This window comes from Liolophura sinensis, chromosome 9, assembly GCF_032854445.1.
Source record: "Liolophura sinensis isolate JHLJ2023 chromosome 9, CUHK_Ljap_v2, whole genome shotgun sequence".
Classification (NCBI taxonomy): domain Eukaryota; kingdom Metazoa; phylum Mollusca; class Polyplacophora; order Chitonida; family Chitonidae; genus Liolophura; species Liolophura sinensis.
Window position 1 is genome coordinate 14,905,533 of NC_088303.1, and position 18,370 is coordinate 14,923,902.

Here is an 18,370-nt window from a genome sequence, read left to right on the forward strand (position 1 = left end):
ACTTACCCAAGGCAAGTAAGCCGTCCAACTCGAGCCATTATACTGATACAGGTCAACTAGTTGCACTATCCCGTTTATGCTGGACGCCAAGCGAGGGATATACAACTGTCTCTTGTAAGGTCAAGTGGGCGGCTAAAAATATTTTTGATGCCATGGTTTAATAAACATAATTTTTGAAATTTAACTCCCGGCAAAAATTGTGTAGTATACTTACAGTGTACAATTGGGTCATCTGCCAAAGTCGATACAACCTGAAATGGTGTAATACAATGTACATATGCCTGGCAGTTAATTTGGTGAACAGCTCACAACGCTCAAGTAAAATAGCTTACCATTTATTAATATCGTTTCTTACCATATGATATTACATTAGGTGTTACAGAGAAGTGGTGCAATGACATATGCAAGCAGTTATTCAGAATTTAATCTTCTAACTATGGGTCTTTTTATAGTAGAAATCAACCAAGAAATCCATCCATGAGAAGATATGCAAAGTCCTCAGGGGTGATCGACTTTCCCGTGTGTAAACGATCTCAATTTATCTTCAAGACACCAACTACCCTCAAAAAAGGCCCAATGCGGGCTACCAAAATGACAGGACTAGCGACCCACCATCCAAAACGCAAACAAAACAGACAACATTTCGGACTGTGGGCAAAACCTGTAATGAAATGAAAACCTGTTAACCACAACGGATCAGTTAGCTAGAAATAGCTAAAGCAGAACGCCAAAAATCGTGAAGTCAAAAAATCGAGAAGTCAAAAAATTGAAAAGCGGTTTTGTCACCTCAAAGAAAAACAAACCGTAAATCAGCCAATAATGGTGAAACTAAACAAAATGTAACTGAAAAAAAGTACAAAATAAAACAAAAATGTTAAAACTGAAAACAGTCCGACATATGCGGCGTGAAAGGCGCAAATGTTCAGAAAAGCGGCGACAGCAATGTATTTATACTGCTCGTCTGCTTGGAGCCATGGAAGCCGAGCAGAATTATTGACAAAGAACGACCAGTCAGATTGGTTTTCCTGACACTCATGCAGATGCATTTGATTGCTACTTTAGCGTCGCACGACACCAAGAACTGAGTGCAAATTTTAGTACATGGTTAGAACTGAAGCCTTGATGCACAACGACAAAAACATGCCTAAGGCTGAGATAGCATGTCCCACTTGGCATTTGTCAGTAACATGGACGACGCCCCTGCTCACCGGTTAAGTGTATACAAACGAAAGATAACGACACAAATCCTCCAACGAACACACGAATCTATATCCATTACGTAACCTCACAAAATGTAGTTCACAGCCTAACTGCAAGTTAAAGCCCCAGTACCTTACACACCGCCTTCTGTGCAATTTTAGATGAAATGATGTTTAAAGGGCACAAAAATTTTGTACAAAATCTTCTAAAAAGGGTGGTATATGGGTGTAAACATTGAGCAAAAAAAAAAAAAAACGGCATGCTGATCATGTGGTATTTCACCTGAAAACGATGTAATAGGTGAAGGTGTTATAGTGGTGTTAGCTCATGCTAGTTTCCTCTCTGACCGTACGTGGAATGGTCTGTCGTCAACCTGCGGATGGTCGTGGGGTTCCCCGCCGTCATAAAAGTGAACTATTCTTGATATCATATATAAAATATCAACCAAACAAATAAATAAATCAATAAAGTGGTGTCAGAAAAAAATTACGATCTTTGCAGATACAATCCACTCATATTAACGGTTGTTGGCGTGTTCATGTATATAGATTTATGGTTTGTGATGACCTAATAGTTTTATCAATAATTTGTAATCTTTGTGGGGTTTGGAGGATTTCCACGTTACTTTCTTAGAACTGATAAAAATAAAAAGGTAAAAAGCGGGTTTCTTCAGGAGCGGGGAGTGAGAACATGTTAAGGTGAAAGTGAAAGACAGCGCCTGACTGACTGACTGAATGAATGACGCCATATCGGCAATATTTCAGCCATATCGCGGCGAGAACAAGGTGAAAACACGAGACGGTTAAGGTCTTCGACACGATAGTGAGAACATCAAAAATAAAACACAAAGATCAGACATGTTTAAAATCAGATAAGAAAAACCCAAAACAGTTAAAACTCGAAAACCTACATATCTTAAAAATAGAACATCTAAAAATCTATATGTATATAACTTTTTATCTGTAAATATTTATGACACTTAAAATTATATTTTATGATATAGGCCAATGACCCTCAAGAAATTTATGACAACATCGCCAGCGATGCTGTCAAATAAATCATATATAGAGTTAACCGTGTAGAATCTCTCCCGAACATAGGCAAAGTCCACACAGTCAACTACGATATGTTTGATGCCATATTGGGCATCACATCCAACACACTCGGGAGCACTGCTCCCATCTAGTATGAAATTGTGTGTCAGACGAGAATGCCCAATATGACATCGTGTTAAAACTACTTGGTCTCTACGAGACTTTTCGCTAGTATAATTATTGTAGCCAATGACCGGATGAATAACATCAGTTTCTTATGGACCTGCAAGTCCCATTCACCCTACCAAAGGCGACGAATATATTTAAGGATATTGAACTTCATGTCAGTATAAGGGATTTTAATCTTATATATGGGTTTATTGAGGGCAGTTTTCGCTTCCGTGTCTACGACTTTGTTTCTATGGATACCAGTATGACTTGGTATCCAACAGAGTATGATATCTTTACCTCTTTTAATTAGTTTTCTATGTATGGCTAATATTTCGAGGATCAACGGATTTTTAAAATCATTATTCCTAATTGCCAAAAGGCAAGAAAGCGAGTCATTGCACATCACCGCTCTGTGGGCATGCCCAGAAGAAACATATGATAAGGCCAGGAGTATAGCCCTGGCCTCTGCAGAAAAGATTGAAGACGAGGATGGAAGACGAAGAGAAGCAATTCGGTGCTCTAAGACAGCTGCAGCTGCAACCCTGTCCCCATCCGTATATATAAATTTATAATCGGAATATTTAACCTTAATTTCAGCAAAACCTTGCTGAATTATAAGAGGATTTGTATTTGATTTATTACATTTACGTAGATCAAATATCAATTGAGGTTGTGGAAGAAGCCATGGAGGAGACTCCGGAAAAGATACCGGAGCTGTGTCCCCAAGTTTAATGTTGACTTCCACAATATGGTCCTTAACACGAACACCGAACGAAGGGATCTTGTTAGGACATTTAGTATATTTGTCCACATATAATGTATTGAAAACACAGTCGTAGGCAGGGTTTGTTGGATGTGCTTTAATCTTTGTAGCTTATTAAAGGCTCAGTTTTATTTCCGTTTATTACAAAAATGCATACCGACGCCTGACTGATGTTTATGTCCACTGAAATACTACCATTCAAAGCATCCAAAACCGGCATTAAAAATTAAAATTTTTTTTTCAAAGTTTAGTGAAACTTCGTGTTGACACAGCTTCAGCACGTCTTCATTATCAAGAACAAGGTGACGTCACTTTCACTCAAGCTCTCTCACGTCGAAAGTATTTTCCATATAATAGTTTAAGCGGTAGCCTATAATAAATAAAAGTTGTGGATTTTGGCGGAATTGGACATACTGGAAGAATATTTCTTCCACTGCTTGAACCGTTGATCAGTAGGCCTACCATGTCATTTACAAGGAACTCCAGCGATCATGTTTAAATAGCCGAGCTGCAGATGCACGGCCGGGGTGTTCCCGGATCAAAAGTCATAGCCTCCGCAGAGATAGTGCTGGTGATTTTGACCCCTATTAAATATTTACAAAATTACAGTAGGACTGTTGTACAACTAGATTCATGCTCAATTCTGAAACAAATGGAAATAAATCCAAATACCGCTGAAGCCGATCTAGGCATTCGACTGTCGCTGGATTTTATGCTTCAATTTTGCAGCGGTAGCTTCTAAGATGAAAGCAGTGCTGACCTAGTTATAGCGGACGTCAGAGAAAGCACACCGGCGTTTCAATAGATTTACTGCAGTTTGTAAAAGAAAACAGAAAAAACAGCCCTTGCATGTGAAAAAGATGAAGGAGCAAAATTTAATAAAATTTAATTTGTAAATTGATTTTAAGAATTGTCCGTTTTCTCATTCCCATAAACCTTCGGAATCCCAAATGAATTTTGCACTGGCTCTGATATCTGTTATTCAGAAACTGCTGACTAAACGCGAAAATGAACGACAAAAAATGTATTTGGGAAGATAAATGCGGTTTGGGCCGAGACGGTATGCTACTGTCTGACATATTTGATGATAAACTTACTGAACACTACACGGCTTGTAAATCAATTGATTTTACTTTTGTGGTGGTCCGTAAATGATACAGACAAGCCCACAACATTTTGTGAAATGGCCCTTCGGTTACACGTAACTAAATCGATGTAAACGATCTAGAAATAATGTCGTATGCAGTAGTTCTGTGTTATCATATGTAACTTCATGGAATGAATGAGCAAAGGCTACGCCACAGCTTAGGCCGCGCAATCTGATAAAAACGTGTTTGATTGGATAAAATTCTCAATATAGCTGCCTTGATACACACCAGCCATTTGTGCAGTATTGTGTTATGTATGACTATTTAACGTTTTCATGTACTGTTAGTCTGCGGACCTTTGTGAAAGCATAACAGGCCCTGTTTTAAGTGTACAGCGCGGACCTGATCGAAAGCACCTTGTTCAATGTTTTGTTTATTTCACTGGCTGTTCATTGGCTGTTAATTCTGTGTTTAAAGACCGTTGAATCCACCTGGAACGTATATAAGCCGTGTTTTCTGTGCAGAGGGGAGGTATTTTTGCTGCATCCACTGGGAGCCAGGAGAGTGTGCGACGCTCTCGTATCGAGTCCATTATATTGATATGAGCTGGTGATGCCAATTTCGTTTGGGAGGACAGATTTCTATGCCGGCACCGTTTGTGTACCACAGTTGTACTGATGTCTGGTTTATGTGAATTTCTGCGGAAGTCACGTTTATTGGTGTTCGGATCTTTATTATGATTATACAGTGTTGACTGTGTAATTTGTTTAACACGCTGACCTCACCTGACCGACAAGGTTGTCAAGGACTCTAAACTGAAGTTTTCAGTTTTGCTAAGGACGTTCGTTCTGCCACAAGGTGACATTACTCTACGTCTCTGAACGGCTCGTTTGTGAGTTTCTGCGAGAGCTGTGACCGTTCTAAAGTGGATTATACCTCCATGCCTGTATTTACCCTGTGTTGTGCTCTGCGGGTGTGACGTCATTCAAAGGCTTGACTGTTCCAGTTCTGTGTAACCTGTGTTCGCGTTCGCTAACCTAGGGAAGTACCTGATTGGGACAATTTGTGACTTGTGTGAATTGTGTGTTTATCCCATGGTCTTTACGTTGGATCTCCTGGAATATGTTCCTTGGGGTGCAAAGGTGAACTGGAAACTTTTAAAGACCGGTAATACTGATGTGTATGTTTTTATGTTGTTGTTGTTGAACTGTCTGTAAAACTGTACGTCTCGTTTTATATATATAAAGCCATTGTTTACATTGTAATATTGAGTCACTGAGTCTGTTTTCTGTTGCTGTTTTCAATACCGTAACAATTGTCATTTTGTTTTGATTGTTATTCGGTGAAATTTCGTTAAAATAATAAAGTACGATACTTTCTTGAAAGTTTGAATAGCCTGAAATATGTTTCAGCCAGGTGCTGTAGACTTTAGACTGAAAAGGTATCGAACTCACCTTGATGTATCTCATTTTTGCAAAATAACTGCTCATTGTGGTAAGATTGGCATCTCCTTTTTTCAATACAATTGCTCAGTGTGGTAAAATTCAATAATCTGTTTTCAACCATATTTTTAATCCTTTATACAGAAATTGTTGTAAAATAACGTGTAAATTAAAACACCGTCCCAAAGGCTCTGCTTTATCACCCTTTTATTTACTGCTACATCAAGATAAAACCTCCGACGGGTAATATAAACATAAACCTGCCCCTTTAGTATAAGTATATCATATCCTGAATACCCAGTTTCACTCCAATAAATAAATATATACATAAATACATACATAAACAAATTCTCGTATGAGTGTTTGTTATATCTGATCCACTTTGATTTCGCTCAGCGTAATTTAAAAAAAAAACCTATTTGTAATGCGAATGGTTCCGGTTGACTCTGAGTTAACCCATGTTTCATGGCATGCCGATGTGTCATGGCATGCCGATGACATCTCGTCCATCCTAATTTTGATGAGACAAAAAGTTCACATGAACACTGCATCATGCTAATACGAACCTTTGGACGTTAATAACATCACAGCTATATGAAACTCACATACTGCTTTAGACTTGTAGTTGTGCGTGGGATCACCACTTAAATGTAAAATCTCTCATAAGCTTTCGAACCACCTACCGGGATCTTGCCTCGATAATGTCTTGACTTCTTTATTACTAATTTATATGATTTATTTATTTATTTGATTGGTGTTTTAGTCGTACTCAAGAAAATTTCACTTACACGAAGGCGGCCAGCATTATGGTGAGAGGAAATCGGGCAGAGCCCGGGGAAAATTTAAGACCGTCCGCAGGTTGCTGGAAAACCTTCCTACGTAAGGCGAAATTATTACTATATGAAACTCCATGCGGAAGAAGTGTTAAATCGGACGCCATCCTTAACAAAAGAATGTCTGAACCTCTATGCGTTTTTAAAGTATCAATTCATAAGGATATACTTTTGTAAAAGCAGTAACCATATCAATCACTCTTCATACGGGGTGTGGGTTCAAACCCGGCCTTTGATCAACAATCAAATAAATGAATAAAACGCACTATGTGAAGGAGTGAATTTGGATAACAAAGTTATGAAAAAATGCCTGTTCAGTGACGCACACTCTGTTGTCATGTCTGAACATGTGGGCAGAACCAAGGCTATAGGTTCTCAAAACTAGGTCATTTGGCCTTCCCTCATAAATGTAGATCATATTTAACTAACTTCACGCATTATCCTCCCATATATGGCAAATGGGATGGACATTACGTTTATGTCTTTTTTTTTTAAATAAAGCGGGCGATGAGGCACGTGATCTTTGTGAATGATTCATAGCACGATGCACACAGAGCTTGATGTATCCGCTATACTAGGCTAAAATTGCTCCGCGTGTGTACAGAAGCCGGTCGTCCCGACATCCCCTCTACCCTCTGCGCTGTGTTCATACATAGGCTTTAGACTCTCTCGATCTCCACTGTCAGGACATTATCAAGGGTATAGCCAAGATTTGCTGTTCCCTTTCCCTTCACTGAGGCGAGGTAAGTTCAACTGCTTCAACATACCCGTGTATAGTGACAACCTTATACATGTATTATAACAACTCGTTAGGCTGGTACGTGACACAACACATATGTACGCTGTCCGGTTCTAACTACACGTATCTCCTTGCTTTTGATACCCTGTGTAGAAGAAAGCACACTGCACGACATATATATATATATATATATATATATATATATATATATATATATATATATATATATATAGTCTTTGTCCAAGTATCAGCTAAACACGGCGAAGAACAATTCTTACAATCTTATACACAGCCAAGGTCACTGACTCATGACAACTACACATCAGAAAAGCCCAGGACTTAGTAAGATGATGTGGTAAGCTTGCTCAGGATCTGCATATTCCTAGCCCGTGTACAGTGTGTATCTACACGGCTGGATGGATGCCAGAAGCTGCCAAAGAGCAGTGTTCTGCTTACAACACTAAAACTCTCAAAGTTTAAAACAGCCCGACGTTGTAAAACCAAATGATTGGACTAAAGTTTTCCACGTGAGAATTTAGTTTGTCAAAATAAATTTCTGACTTCAAATTGTCATCGAATCCACGTAAAGTCTGATCACTAGACCAACGCGTTGAGTGGAATAAAAGGGAAGGATTTTGCTTAACTGGGCCATGACTCTTTAACACGGTCACATGGATTTGTGTGTCCCACAGCGATGGAATTGTGCGTCCCACAGCGATAGATTTGTGTCCCACAGCGATTAAATCTCTATCATGTGCACTGGAAACAGCTGTCCAGTTTTAAATGGATAGCACAGTATTGTCTAACAGGTGGAACAGTAATCTTTTAAGAATGAAATAGTATTTTTTTCGCACCTTGCATGGTATTTTCTCACCGGTGGAATGGTATTTTCTCACAGTTGGCAAGATATTTTCTCACAGGTTGGGTGGTATTTTCTCACACTAGTATTTGCTCACAGGTGGGATGGGTATTTTTGTCACATATGGAATGATATTTACTCACAGGTGGAATGGTGTTTTCTCACAGGGGAAAGATATTTTCTCCCAGATAGGATGCTATTTTCTCACACTAGGTTGACTAGTATTTTCTCACAGGTGGGATATGGGTTTTTTCACAGGTGAATGATGTTTTCTGACATTTAGGATTGTATATTCTCATAGGTAGGATGGTTATTTTCTCATAAGTAGGATATAGACAACCAGATATGTTCTAAGCACCCAAATTTAAGGAGGTCATTTTCACCACTAGGGTAATTTTGCTTTCCAAGTTTCACTTATCATGTCCTTTTTACTTTTTATTAAAGCATAACTGATGGGCGTTAACTGATATATGTAATTATGCAGTATAAAACACGTACCCAGTTTAAAATATTTCAGCTTCAGGTGCATAGAAAGTGGAGTATATTGTTTTTTATCAGGCGTATACAGTATGAAAACTGTTGTGTGACATATAACTCGCTCGGTCTTGTCTCTGAACATCATTCTAGATCTATAATTTTTATAGCCCGGCAACACTGAAGATGTTTAGATAGGCGTTTAGATGGCATTTACACTAACCCATGTAAGAACAGATTCTGAGTAAAGCTTATAATACATGCATGAGTTGCATGTCCCTACATGTTAAAGCCCAGGCTACTCCTTTCACTTCTGGGATTTAAACTCAATACATGTATGGCTCTCTCATTATTAATACTAAATGCACAGCATGACCTATATTTCCAGGGAAACTTAGCTCACGTGAACTTTGTCCCTTTTACAAGTAAAATGTACTGGCTTCCCAGGGTTGTGGGTGAGGTTAGGGGGAAGGGGTGTTTTATAACCTTTGCCGGGTAAACTGAAGCCTTCGTCCGAACTTTGCATATACATGTATAACCTGTCGGAGGGCTTGGCCGGGACATCTGGAAGTAATAACGGATACCCTTCTACATGTGGCCTATTAGCCGGATCTTGTCACTTCAGAAGAATCAGGTTTTAGGCAATTTAGCGAACTTTTTGCGAAATCAGTAACAAACTAATACTCAGGTGCAATCTCTCTGTAATTTTTGAAACGGATCAACGAGGGTTTATTGATGTCCATTTAGATTTATTGACGTCTCTGGCTTACATGTACCTACATATAGCTGCAACCAGCGGATGGTCGTGGGTTTCCCTCGGGCCCTGCCAGGTTTCTTTCCACTATGAAAATGGCCACTAAAGCATTACGTGAAAGTAAACTATAACTGTACTCGTAAAATCGACAAGCACATCGCTGAAGGCTTTAAAAAACTAAAAAAATAAAACTGAAATAAATCCTTCCATGTGTACCTTTCTCGAAAGAAAGGAATTTACAATGGGAAAATAATATTCTTCTTATATATCTTTCTTTTATCGTTATCTTATACAGTATTGAGCAAAATTCAGCTTATATAACGTGATTTTGTTTTGGTCTCCTAAATTATAGGTTTGAATTCTAACAACTAAAGGAGGGTTGCCAGGCATTTGTACAACATGAGTCGTGTTGGTGTGGAGATTGTTATTACCCTAGCCGTCTTTGTTTCACTTACAGCGACCGTAGTTACAGGTAAGGGGTGTCAGTAAAATTGAGTCCAAAGATTCCAAAATCACACCAGAAAAATAAGAGATATAATCTGAAAATGCAAGCCAGTTATATTAGGGTAGAGGATTTACTTAGTTGCAACCAGTTGATGGTTGTCCATTTTCTACGGGCTCTGCCCTGATTCCTCCCACCTTAATGCTGGCCACCGGCGTATAAGTTAAATATTCTTGACTATAGTGTAAAACACCAATCAAAAAAATAAATAAATTCGGTGCCTAGTTTGGATTCGCCAATATATCAGCAATGAAAGGTTCCATATACATGTAATATTGGCAGATTTGAAGGATGAGAACAGATAATGGATGATCAGTGTACTGGCGGCGATGATAAGCCGCTCACTGTGTTGACGGTGATGATATTGCGCTCATTGTCTATGTTGATGGTGATGGTACAGCGTTGGTAGTGATAACCCGTTGATTTTACATGTCTACGGTGGTGATAAATCGCTCATTGTGTTAACGGTGGTGATAAACCGCTGATTCTATGTTCTGACGGTAATAAGCTGCTGGTTGTCTTGTGCTGACGACGGTGATTAGATGCTGGTTATCTGTGCTGTCGGTGGTGATAAACTGCTGGTTATCTGTGTTGACAACGGTGATAAACTCCTGGTTATCTGTGCTGACGGTGGTGATAAGCCACTGATTGTGTTGATAGTGGAGATAAGCCGCTGATTTTCCATGTTGACGTTGGTGATAAATTGCTTTAGGTATACCGAAACCTATCCACAAACATCTGATTAAAACATATGAGTACTGGTCGGATGATGTGTAATTTGTCTTAAAGGAATAAACAACAGATAGTATAGCCTTAGTTGTTTCGGAAGAGAGGTGAAAACAGACCTGAAAGGGCACATTCATTAATCTATAAATCAACTTTTAATATTGAATCCTTACCAGGCCATGGGATAAGCCATATCAGAGAAACCGGAAACACAATGTCACGTAACCCATACCCCAAGTTTATAAGGTTAAAAGGCAAATCAAGGTTCGGATGACGTCAGCGGAAACAGCTTCATTCTTGGGTTGTGGAAATATCTCGCGCCTTTTTTTTTTTTTTTTTTTGTTAAAACTGATAACATGATAGCGTCTCTGTTTTCTCAGTGTACATGAGTTTGCTTACTTTGAACTGCGATTACTTGGTTAGGCAACATCACAAAAATTGAAAGGAATGTTTTTAGACTATGTGGTACACTTTATCGATGCATACGTATAATTGGTGTCGTTGTTTTTGTTTAAGGTTTGAGATGTTATGACTGTAAGGATGTGAATCTGGACCAAGTCAATTTCATTGTGGATAAGGTGTTCCAGACCCTGATCGGCAACAACCCCCACTGTAACAAGTCGGTGGACGAATCTACCCCTGGCGTGAAGATAGACAACTGTCCCGCTCCGCAATTTGGAAAAGTAGCTAAATGCGGCTACACCAAAGGCAGAGGAAGTCTCAGCTTTCTTACATGTATGTTTACTCTTTAATAAACTAATGGTTCTTCATTAGAATTTGTTGACATATATGGCCTACGGAAACTAAAAGATACCTATTGGTGATGATTGCGGAAGGAACCACTGCTTCACTCCAGAAAAGTTCCCGACGTAACTTAGTGATCTGAAACCGCAAAGAAAAATGCCACCAATAAAACATTGCCACCAGCTGTCACAGTGAAGACTGCAGATCTGCTCTGCACTTTACGGTTTAGTCCTGAGAAAGATTGAAAACAGCTGAACGTGCAGTACTGTGCATGCGGCTGCTCAGTAGTGTGTGGCAGTCTAAAGCCTGTAGCATGTAGTAAATGAAGGCACGGTATACTATGCGGGGCACACGGTACGATCTGCACCGGCATAGCATTCACCGGACTGTATGATATGCTGGGCTGCAACCACTAATACGCGATAACATTTTTCTCTGTGTACCTGAACTTCAATGGTCGTGCATTGGTGACCAGTTAAATGTTTCATGTACACCCAATATGGCTTGAATATCATTTTTGAATAGACTAACAGGTACTGTGTACCAGTGGCCGAGACACAATGATATATGCACATGCATACGCAGTATGTGTACCACCGTTACTCATGGTCTTGTGCAAATTTGTATACAATCGTTTTCAGAGAGAGTAGGCTGAAACTTAAATACGTATGGTAGCAAAGTAGGCGAACAACGTTTGGGGAGTCTAATATTCATTGGAAATCACTTTCACCGTTATGGCGTGCTTTCCTGTACGTCACAAGTGTGGAAGTTCGTCAGTAACTGTCTAAAGGTGGGGGTTTATCCCACGCTCTCAGGTTTTCTTCACCCATGAAAATGACCGACATTGCGTAAGGGAAAACTTCTTATGTATGGCGTTAAAACAATGATCAAATAAATACCTAACTAACTAAATAAATATGCTATGGGTAATGAAAGTCTTGCATTGTTGCACACAGATATCAAAATTTGCTTTTATTTCTTTCCAGTTGAGTTTGGAGCAAGTTATTATGCACGGGAATGTGTGGAAGAAGACATTGGCAGCCCCGACACATGTCAGAGAAATAACAACGAGGATAAGTCTTTATTTTCCGAATTTCTCAGAACGATTGGGTTTAATGTTTTGTCCTACGATGGTACGAGATGTACGTGCTCCACGAACTTGTGCAATGGTCAGCTCAAGGTCAAGGCCAGCAGTCTGTTCTGGCTTTCTGGAATGGTCTTGGCGGTACTTGGGCGTCAGCTATAGTGACTATATTTACACAGTCGCAATCTTAAGTACACAGATAGCTGGCAACATTTTTATGTGCCTGCACGTCATCATTCACCTTTTGTATAGCTTTTGAAGCTAGGTTAGTTCATCATTTCTAAATACGAGCTCAAGAAGTTTTGTCGCAGATGACACTAATAACATGAAATCACAGTGATGTCTCTATGTGACATGTTTCACAAATTGTCCGACATGTTACATACCCGAGGGCGAAATAACACCACGCTAAATATGTCTGTCAATATACTGTACATCCTGTATATGCGCTGTATAAATATCTGAAGCTGCTTGTACAAAGTGATCGTGGGCTAAGTTGATTGTAACTATTATAGCGACACCTGTTATAAACATATGTTGCCATGGTAGTTACAATCAACATAGTCTACGATCGCTTTGTGCAACAGGCCCTTGTTCTCTAATTATGCATGTGTGGAAAAGAATTGTACATACGTCCAACTCCTGGACCGGGTCTTTCATTTCACTGCAGGGAAAAACCATCGAAATGATGGGTACCAAGAGTGCTTTCTTTAGCACGTGCACAAAATATGTCCACATATCTAGAATAATTAGGCAAAACATATGTACAGTTCTAATTTTATACATATGTACAAAAAATCGAGGATATGTACCATTCTGTTGCACGTATGTATAATTAGAGAATGAATACCTAAACGGCTTGACGCAATCCAGTTGTGCATTAAGGTTAATTATTAAATGTATGTCACAAAAACAGACATTGAAAGATAGTGCGAATTGGCGCTAGGCTTACATATACTTGCGCGTGTGCCATCCACAATAAGGGGAGGCTACTCTAACGTAAATATCAACTTGTGGCTTACCAGAACAATTTATACGCTGATTGTTATTCTATACACACGTGGTATGTAGTACAAGTGAAAACGTTATAAGGCGTATTAGTAAATACATCTCCGCAAACAAACTCTGTGAATGCTATAGATAGCTTTTGTAGAAAGGCATTTGTGTATTCTCTTGACTATGAAAACCCTCTTACAAGCAAATTATGTTTTCCTTCTGAACCCAAACATCATTTTTTTCAGGAAAACAAAAATTCGTTATATCGTATGTATATATATATATATATATATAAATTAAATATTAAGGTTATATAAAGGGTGCAGAATATGTGGAATCTTAAAACTACATATTTGTTGTTCAACTGAAACGCGTGGTACTTAATAGATGAAATTCATTTCCCCGAGTTTTTTGGCTAACGGATCAGCTAATCTGACAATCGCGATCATTCCATACGATACAAAACAGTGTAGATGTAGAGCTAGTGTTATATGGCGTCCACAAACTACAGGTTATCACGACACTGTTTGCATCTACCTAAGGGTTGCTTTTACTGAATATCAAAACAAAAATTCCCAAATTTGTCGTTGTGGGCTCTTACGGCGCAAACTGAAAGGTTAGGGGAAGTGTTTCCTTTCCTTTTCCTTTTTTCCTACAGCTGTGGCTGTAGATAGATTACACTAATTAATTTGTTGTTGCGTTGTTTTGTTTCTGATGATCCTTGAAAATATTCCTTGAAAATAACATGCAGTTTGAAACTGCAGTTGGAATATAACAGAATGTATAAAGTTAAGAAGGCGTTTTATTATTTTTTTTCGTAAATATGTGTATATATACATACGTTGTTAAAGTATCATGTTTTTATTATTCTTTGTATATCCCGTAAAGTAATCATTTGTATACTACACTAAATTGAAATTAATATGTTTTGAAGCTTTATTGTACAGTGAGATTGTTTATTCTTAGTTTTGGAACAGGTGATAACCCAGGTCCAAGCTGAGCGGTGTGCTTAGGCAGAATAATGTTTCCTTTATACACTTTTTCGTTAAAATTAATTGGTGAAGCACGTTGTACGTAGTTATGTTAAACGGTTCTAATCATTCCCTACTAAGTTAGATCGGTTACAGAGAAGAACAAGATTACTCCGTTTCCACTGACCTATTTTAGGTGGGCAGTCTGTTATACCTCGAGGGTCTGTGTCGGTGGTGTTCTTTGAAGTGTTTTGTAAATTTACAATAAATGTTATTTTCATAGAAAGCTATTCCATTGTGTTCTTAATTTTTTAACATCATCATCAGGTCAATATCACAATTGAATACAATACTTCAAATATTCACCAAATAGATTGTGGTGAATAATCCACGTGAAGATAGATATCGTTATCTAATTCTGCTCAGTTATTTTATGCATTCCCATGGTTTCACTGCTCATTTGTCCATGCTGACAATAAACAAAATGGCGGACAAATCTCTAAGGCACGCGTAGAAAAGTTCATCAGTATCTTACCAAATGTAGGTGGTTGACTCGAGACATTTCATATTCCTCCACCCATATATCTGACCGCCATCGTACATGAAAACTTCTCGAGTATGGCGACAAACATTGATTAACCAATCATTCAACGGATGTAGAAGGGTGAACAAACAAACGAATTATGTCAGTATCTTAAGTGTAATAGTCTTCTCATGTTGTCGCACAACAATGCTCCAAACGAATATCAAAGTTTAATTACTCCACTCAATCATCTAATATTGAGAAAATGTGCATCTCAAAACTAGCAAGTTATCTCGGCAACCCTGTATATTCTGCTTTGAGAAAACGTGCATTTCAAAACTAGCAAGTTATCTCGACAACCCTGTGTACTCTGCCTTGAGAAAATGTGCATTTCAAAACTAGCAAGCTATCTCGACAACCCAGTATACTCTGGAAACAGCTAGGTTGAGGACATCTCGTACCGCGCGGTTCAAAGCACAACACGAGAACACGAAGAGGGTGGAACGAGTTTTGATGTTAATTATATTACCTCACGATTTCCGATAAAAAAGATGAACAAGAAGCCAATGAAAACAACATACAGTATAGCGTTCGTTTAGTGCGCTGATCAGGCAATCGCCAAAGCCACATTACCCTAGAGAGTGACCTCCCTTGCTCTGTGGTATTCAAAGACAATCAGTGTTTCTTGCGAACCATGTATTCAAAACAGGTGCTACTGGCTGAACTCAAAGAGCTGTGATGAAATATACTTAATACTTCAGATTTTATGATTTCATCTGAATAACACGTAGAGTTGTACATGTGTCTCTATTGAAGGTGGAATAGAACAGAAGGGGCGAGGGATTTGTGATCCCTGAACCACAAGCGTTACTCGATCTTGCTGCTCACCTCACAAAGAATGTGACTCACGTGACTATCCCTCCAATAGCGTGCTTTTACTCAAGCACGCTTCTTTCAAAAGTTATACTGATTATTTATAAACTGGTGAATATTCGTGCCAAAATGTATATACGTTTAGTGACTCTTTCTTAATCTTTTTTTTTACTAAACCAAATGGGGGGGGGGGGGCGCGATCCGTGGTCGAGGGGCTTATTACGCCAGATTTCGCAATGACCCAGGAGCCTCCCACTAATGTGGTCGTGGTGAGTTCAAATCTAGCTCGTGCTGGTCTTCAACCGGCGGTGTTGGCTGGCCGTGGAACTAGCCTTTGTGCTCTCAGCTTTTGTTTAGTGGTCACCAAGTCTGAGGATGGTGCGACATTACGTTCTGTCGCTCTTAGCGGCAGGACGTATTCACTAGCCTCTCTGTAAATAGCTTGTACATAGTTTAGTGCATTTCCACTTTGTAATACCGTATCTATTTTGAACTCAGCATCCACACTGTTCCAAACGCATAGTTGTGGTCCTCTCTTTAGGGTAGTAGTTCTCGCCCTGGCCCACAATGTTGTGGGCAGGGCGAGTAAATAGACCCTTAAGCCTTAAGCTTGTAATGCAGGGAGGTGTACAACCGGTTGATGCATACAATCGGCTAAAGGAGTTAGTGGGGAGTGGGCCTAATGTCTTAAAGGGACTAATCAGTGTCTCTAGAGATGTCTGGAATGTTACAGTGGCTACGCAAACTGTGAAGAAACAGCTGTTGGCTAGCGGCTTCACATTCAAAGGGGTAGATTGTCCAATATATGATGTGGAGGAGCAAAGGCTCATGGTTAGATCTCGATGTCCGATCGAGGTGCCCGGTGACACTATTCGAGGTTTGATATCCTGGTATGGCACGATCCATCACGTCAGCCGGGAACATTACCTTTTTGATAGGTCACTTGAGAATGGTATGCGCCGTATTTACATGAGTGGTGTGACCGAGATCATTCCACAATCAATTTCGGTTGGGAATTTTAGAATTCCTTTGTGGTACAGAGGTCAGGTCCGTGCCTGTCATATCTGTGATAGCACAGAACATTTCAGAAAGGATAAATGCCTCAAGTGTAAACAGGCAGGCCACTTTCAAAAGGACTGCCCGGTGAGCGATGAAAATGACAATGGCGATAATGACGATAACGATTGCAATGATAATGATGATGATAATGATAAAGATAGTAATGATTATGAAGTTGAAGGTGACAATAAAGATGAGAATGAAGGTCGAGGAGATGATGATGGTAATTATAGTGAGGGACATGGGGATGATATGGAAATTGGGGTATCTGGGGAGTCTGTTCCTTCCAGTCAACAACATAAGGAGACTTTGGATAACTCTGCTGCTGACAACGAGGAAGCTGGCGAGTGGCAAGTTGTCACCAACTCCATGTCCTCCAGTAAAAAGATTCGAAATAAGCGCATTGATGCTACAAATAAGGTCAGGAAGTTAAGCGAATCGCCAGTAGTAGGCGGGCCCCAGAGCCTGTGCGAGGCATCTCAGACGTCAAATAGCTCGGAGTGGGTTGTCAGTATGAGTCAAATCTCGAATACCTCTTCACCCCCTAGACCGTGAAAAATTTCGAATACTACGCCATCGGGCACTAAGGAGACGCAATCCAGTGGCGTGACGCCCTCCAAAGGTGCAGTTGGTAAGAGCCCGTCCTTATGGGGTAGCACATTCAGCCCTGACCCGTCTACAATGTCACAGTTAGACACTAGAGATATGGCAGATTGTGTGGATCCTCAGGGAAGCTCTCAGCAATCTGATATATCTAGGGCTGGTGGAGAATCCAATATGGAGGAATCTCTTTCGGAAATGGATGCACCCGAAGATTTGCCTGCCTATACCAATGGCAAGGGTGAGGTCTTGGTACCTGTCTCAGCATCCCTGGGGTCGAATTATCGCACATTGCGACGCGATTCTGAAGTTGACAAGGTTAAAAAGCAGAGGAAGTTGATAACGTTGTCACAGGAGGTTTTTGCTGAGCGTAGGACGGCAATGTATAAAAAGTCCAGAAAAAAGAAAAAGAACAAATAAATATAAATAATGGCTACTACAAAGATCTTACAGTGGAACTGTAGCGGATTGAGGCGTAACCTCGCAGAGCTCCAGATGTTAGCTCAAGACCTCAATCCTATAGCTTTTAGCTTGCAGGAAAAGTCTGATGACTGATTCTAGTTATCAATGTCGAGGTTCTGTATCTCATCACGCTGTTGCCACGTCTACAAATGGAAAGGCATCAGGCGGTTCTTCTCTTTTGATTAGGCAGGGTGTAATACACAAACTGAACACCGACTTGCAGGCGGTGGCGGTGCGTATCACACTGGGTATAGTATTAACAATCTGTTCTATTTATCTACCACCTTCTTCTACTCTTCACCAACAAGAGCTGCAAAATTTATATGATCATTTACCTAAACCGTGTCTTCTTTTGGGTGACTTTAATGCCCACAGTGTTCTCTGGGGTGACTCTGAACGTAACCAGAAGGGCTCTGTATTGGAGGATTTTATATCTAATAACTCTATATGCGTCTTAAATGATGGCACACATA

The 18,370-nt window shown here is 39.7% G+C and overlaps 1 protein-coding gene across 1 annotated transcript; it reads left to right on the forward strand.

The window, feature by feature from the left end:
- The first annotated feature begins 7,136 nt into the window (after positions 1-7,136).
- On the forward strand, positions 7,137-13,637 carry LOC135475562 (uncharacterized). Its single transcript, XM_064755487.1, has 4 exons — positions 7,137-7,274; positions 9,710-9,829; positions 11,102-11,320; positions 12,316-13,637. Exons 2-4 carry the CDS (start codon positions 9,757-9,759, stop codon positions 12,573-12,575), a joined length of 552 nt encoding a protein of 183 aa, XP_064611557.1. The 5' UTR covers positions 7,137-7,274; positions 9,710-9,756; the 3' UTR covers positions 12,576-13,637.
- The last annotated feature ends 4,733 nt before the right edge of the window (positions 13,638-18,370 follow it).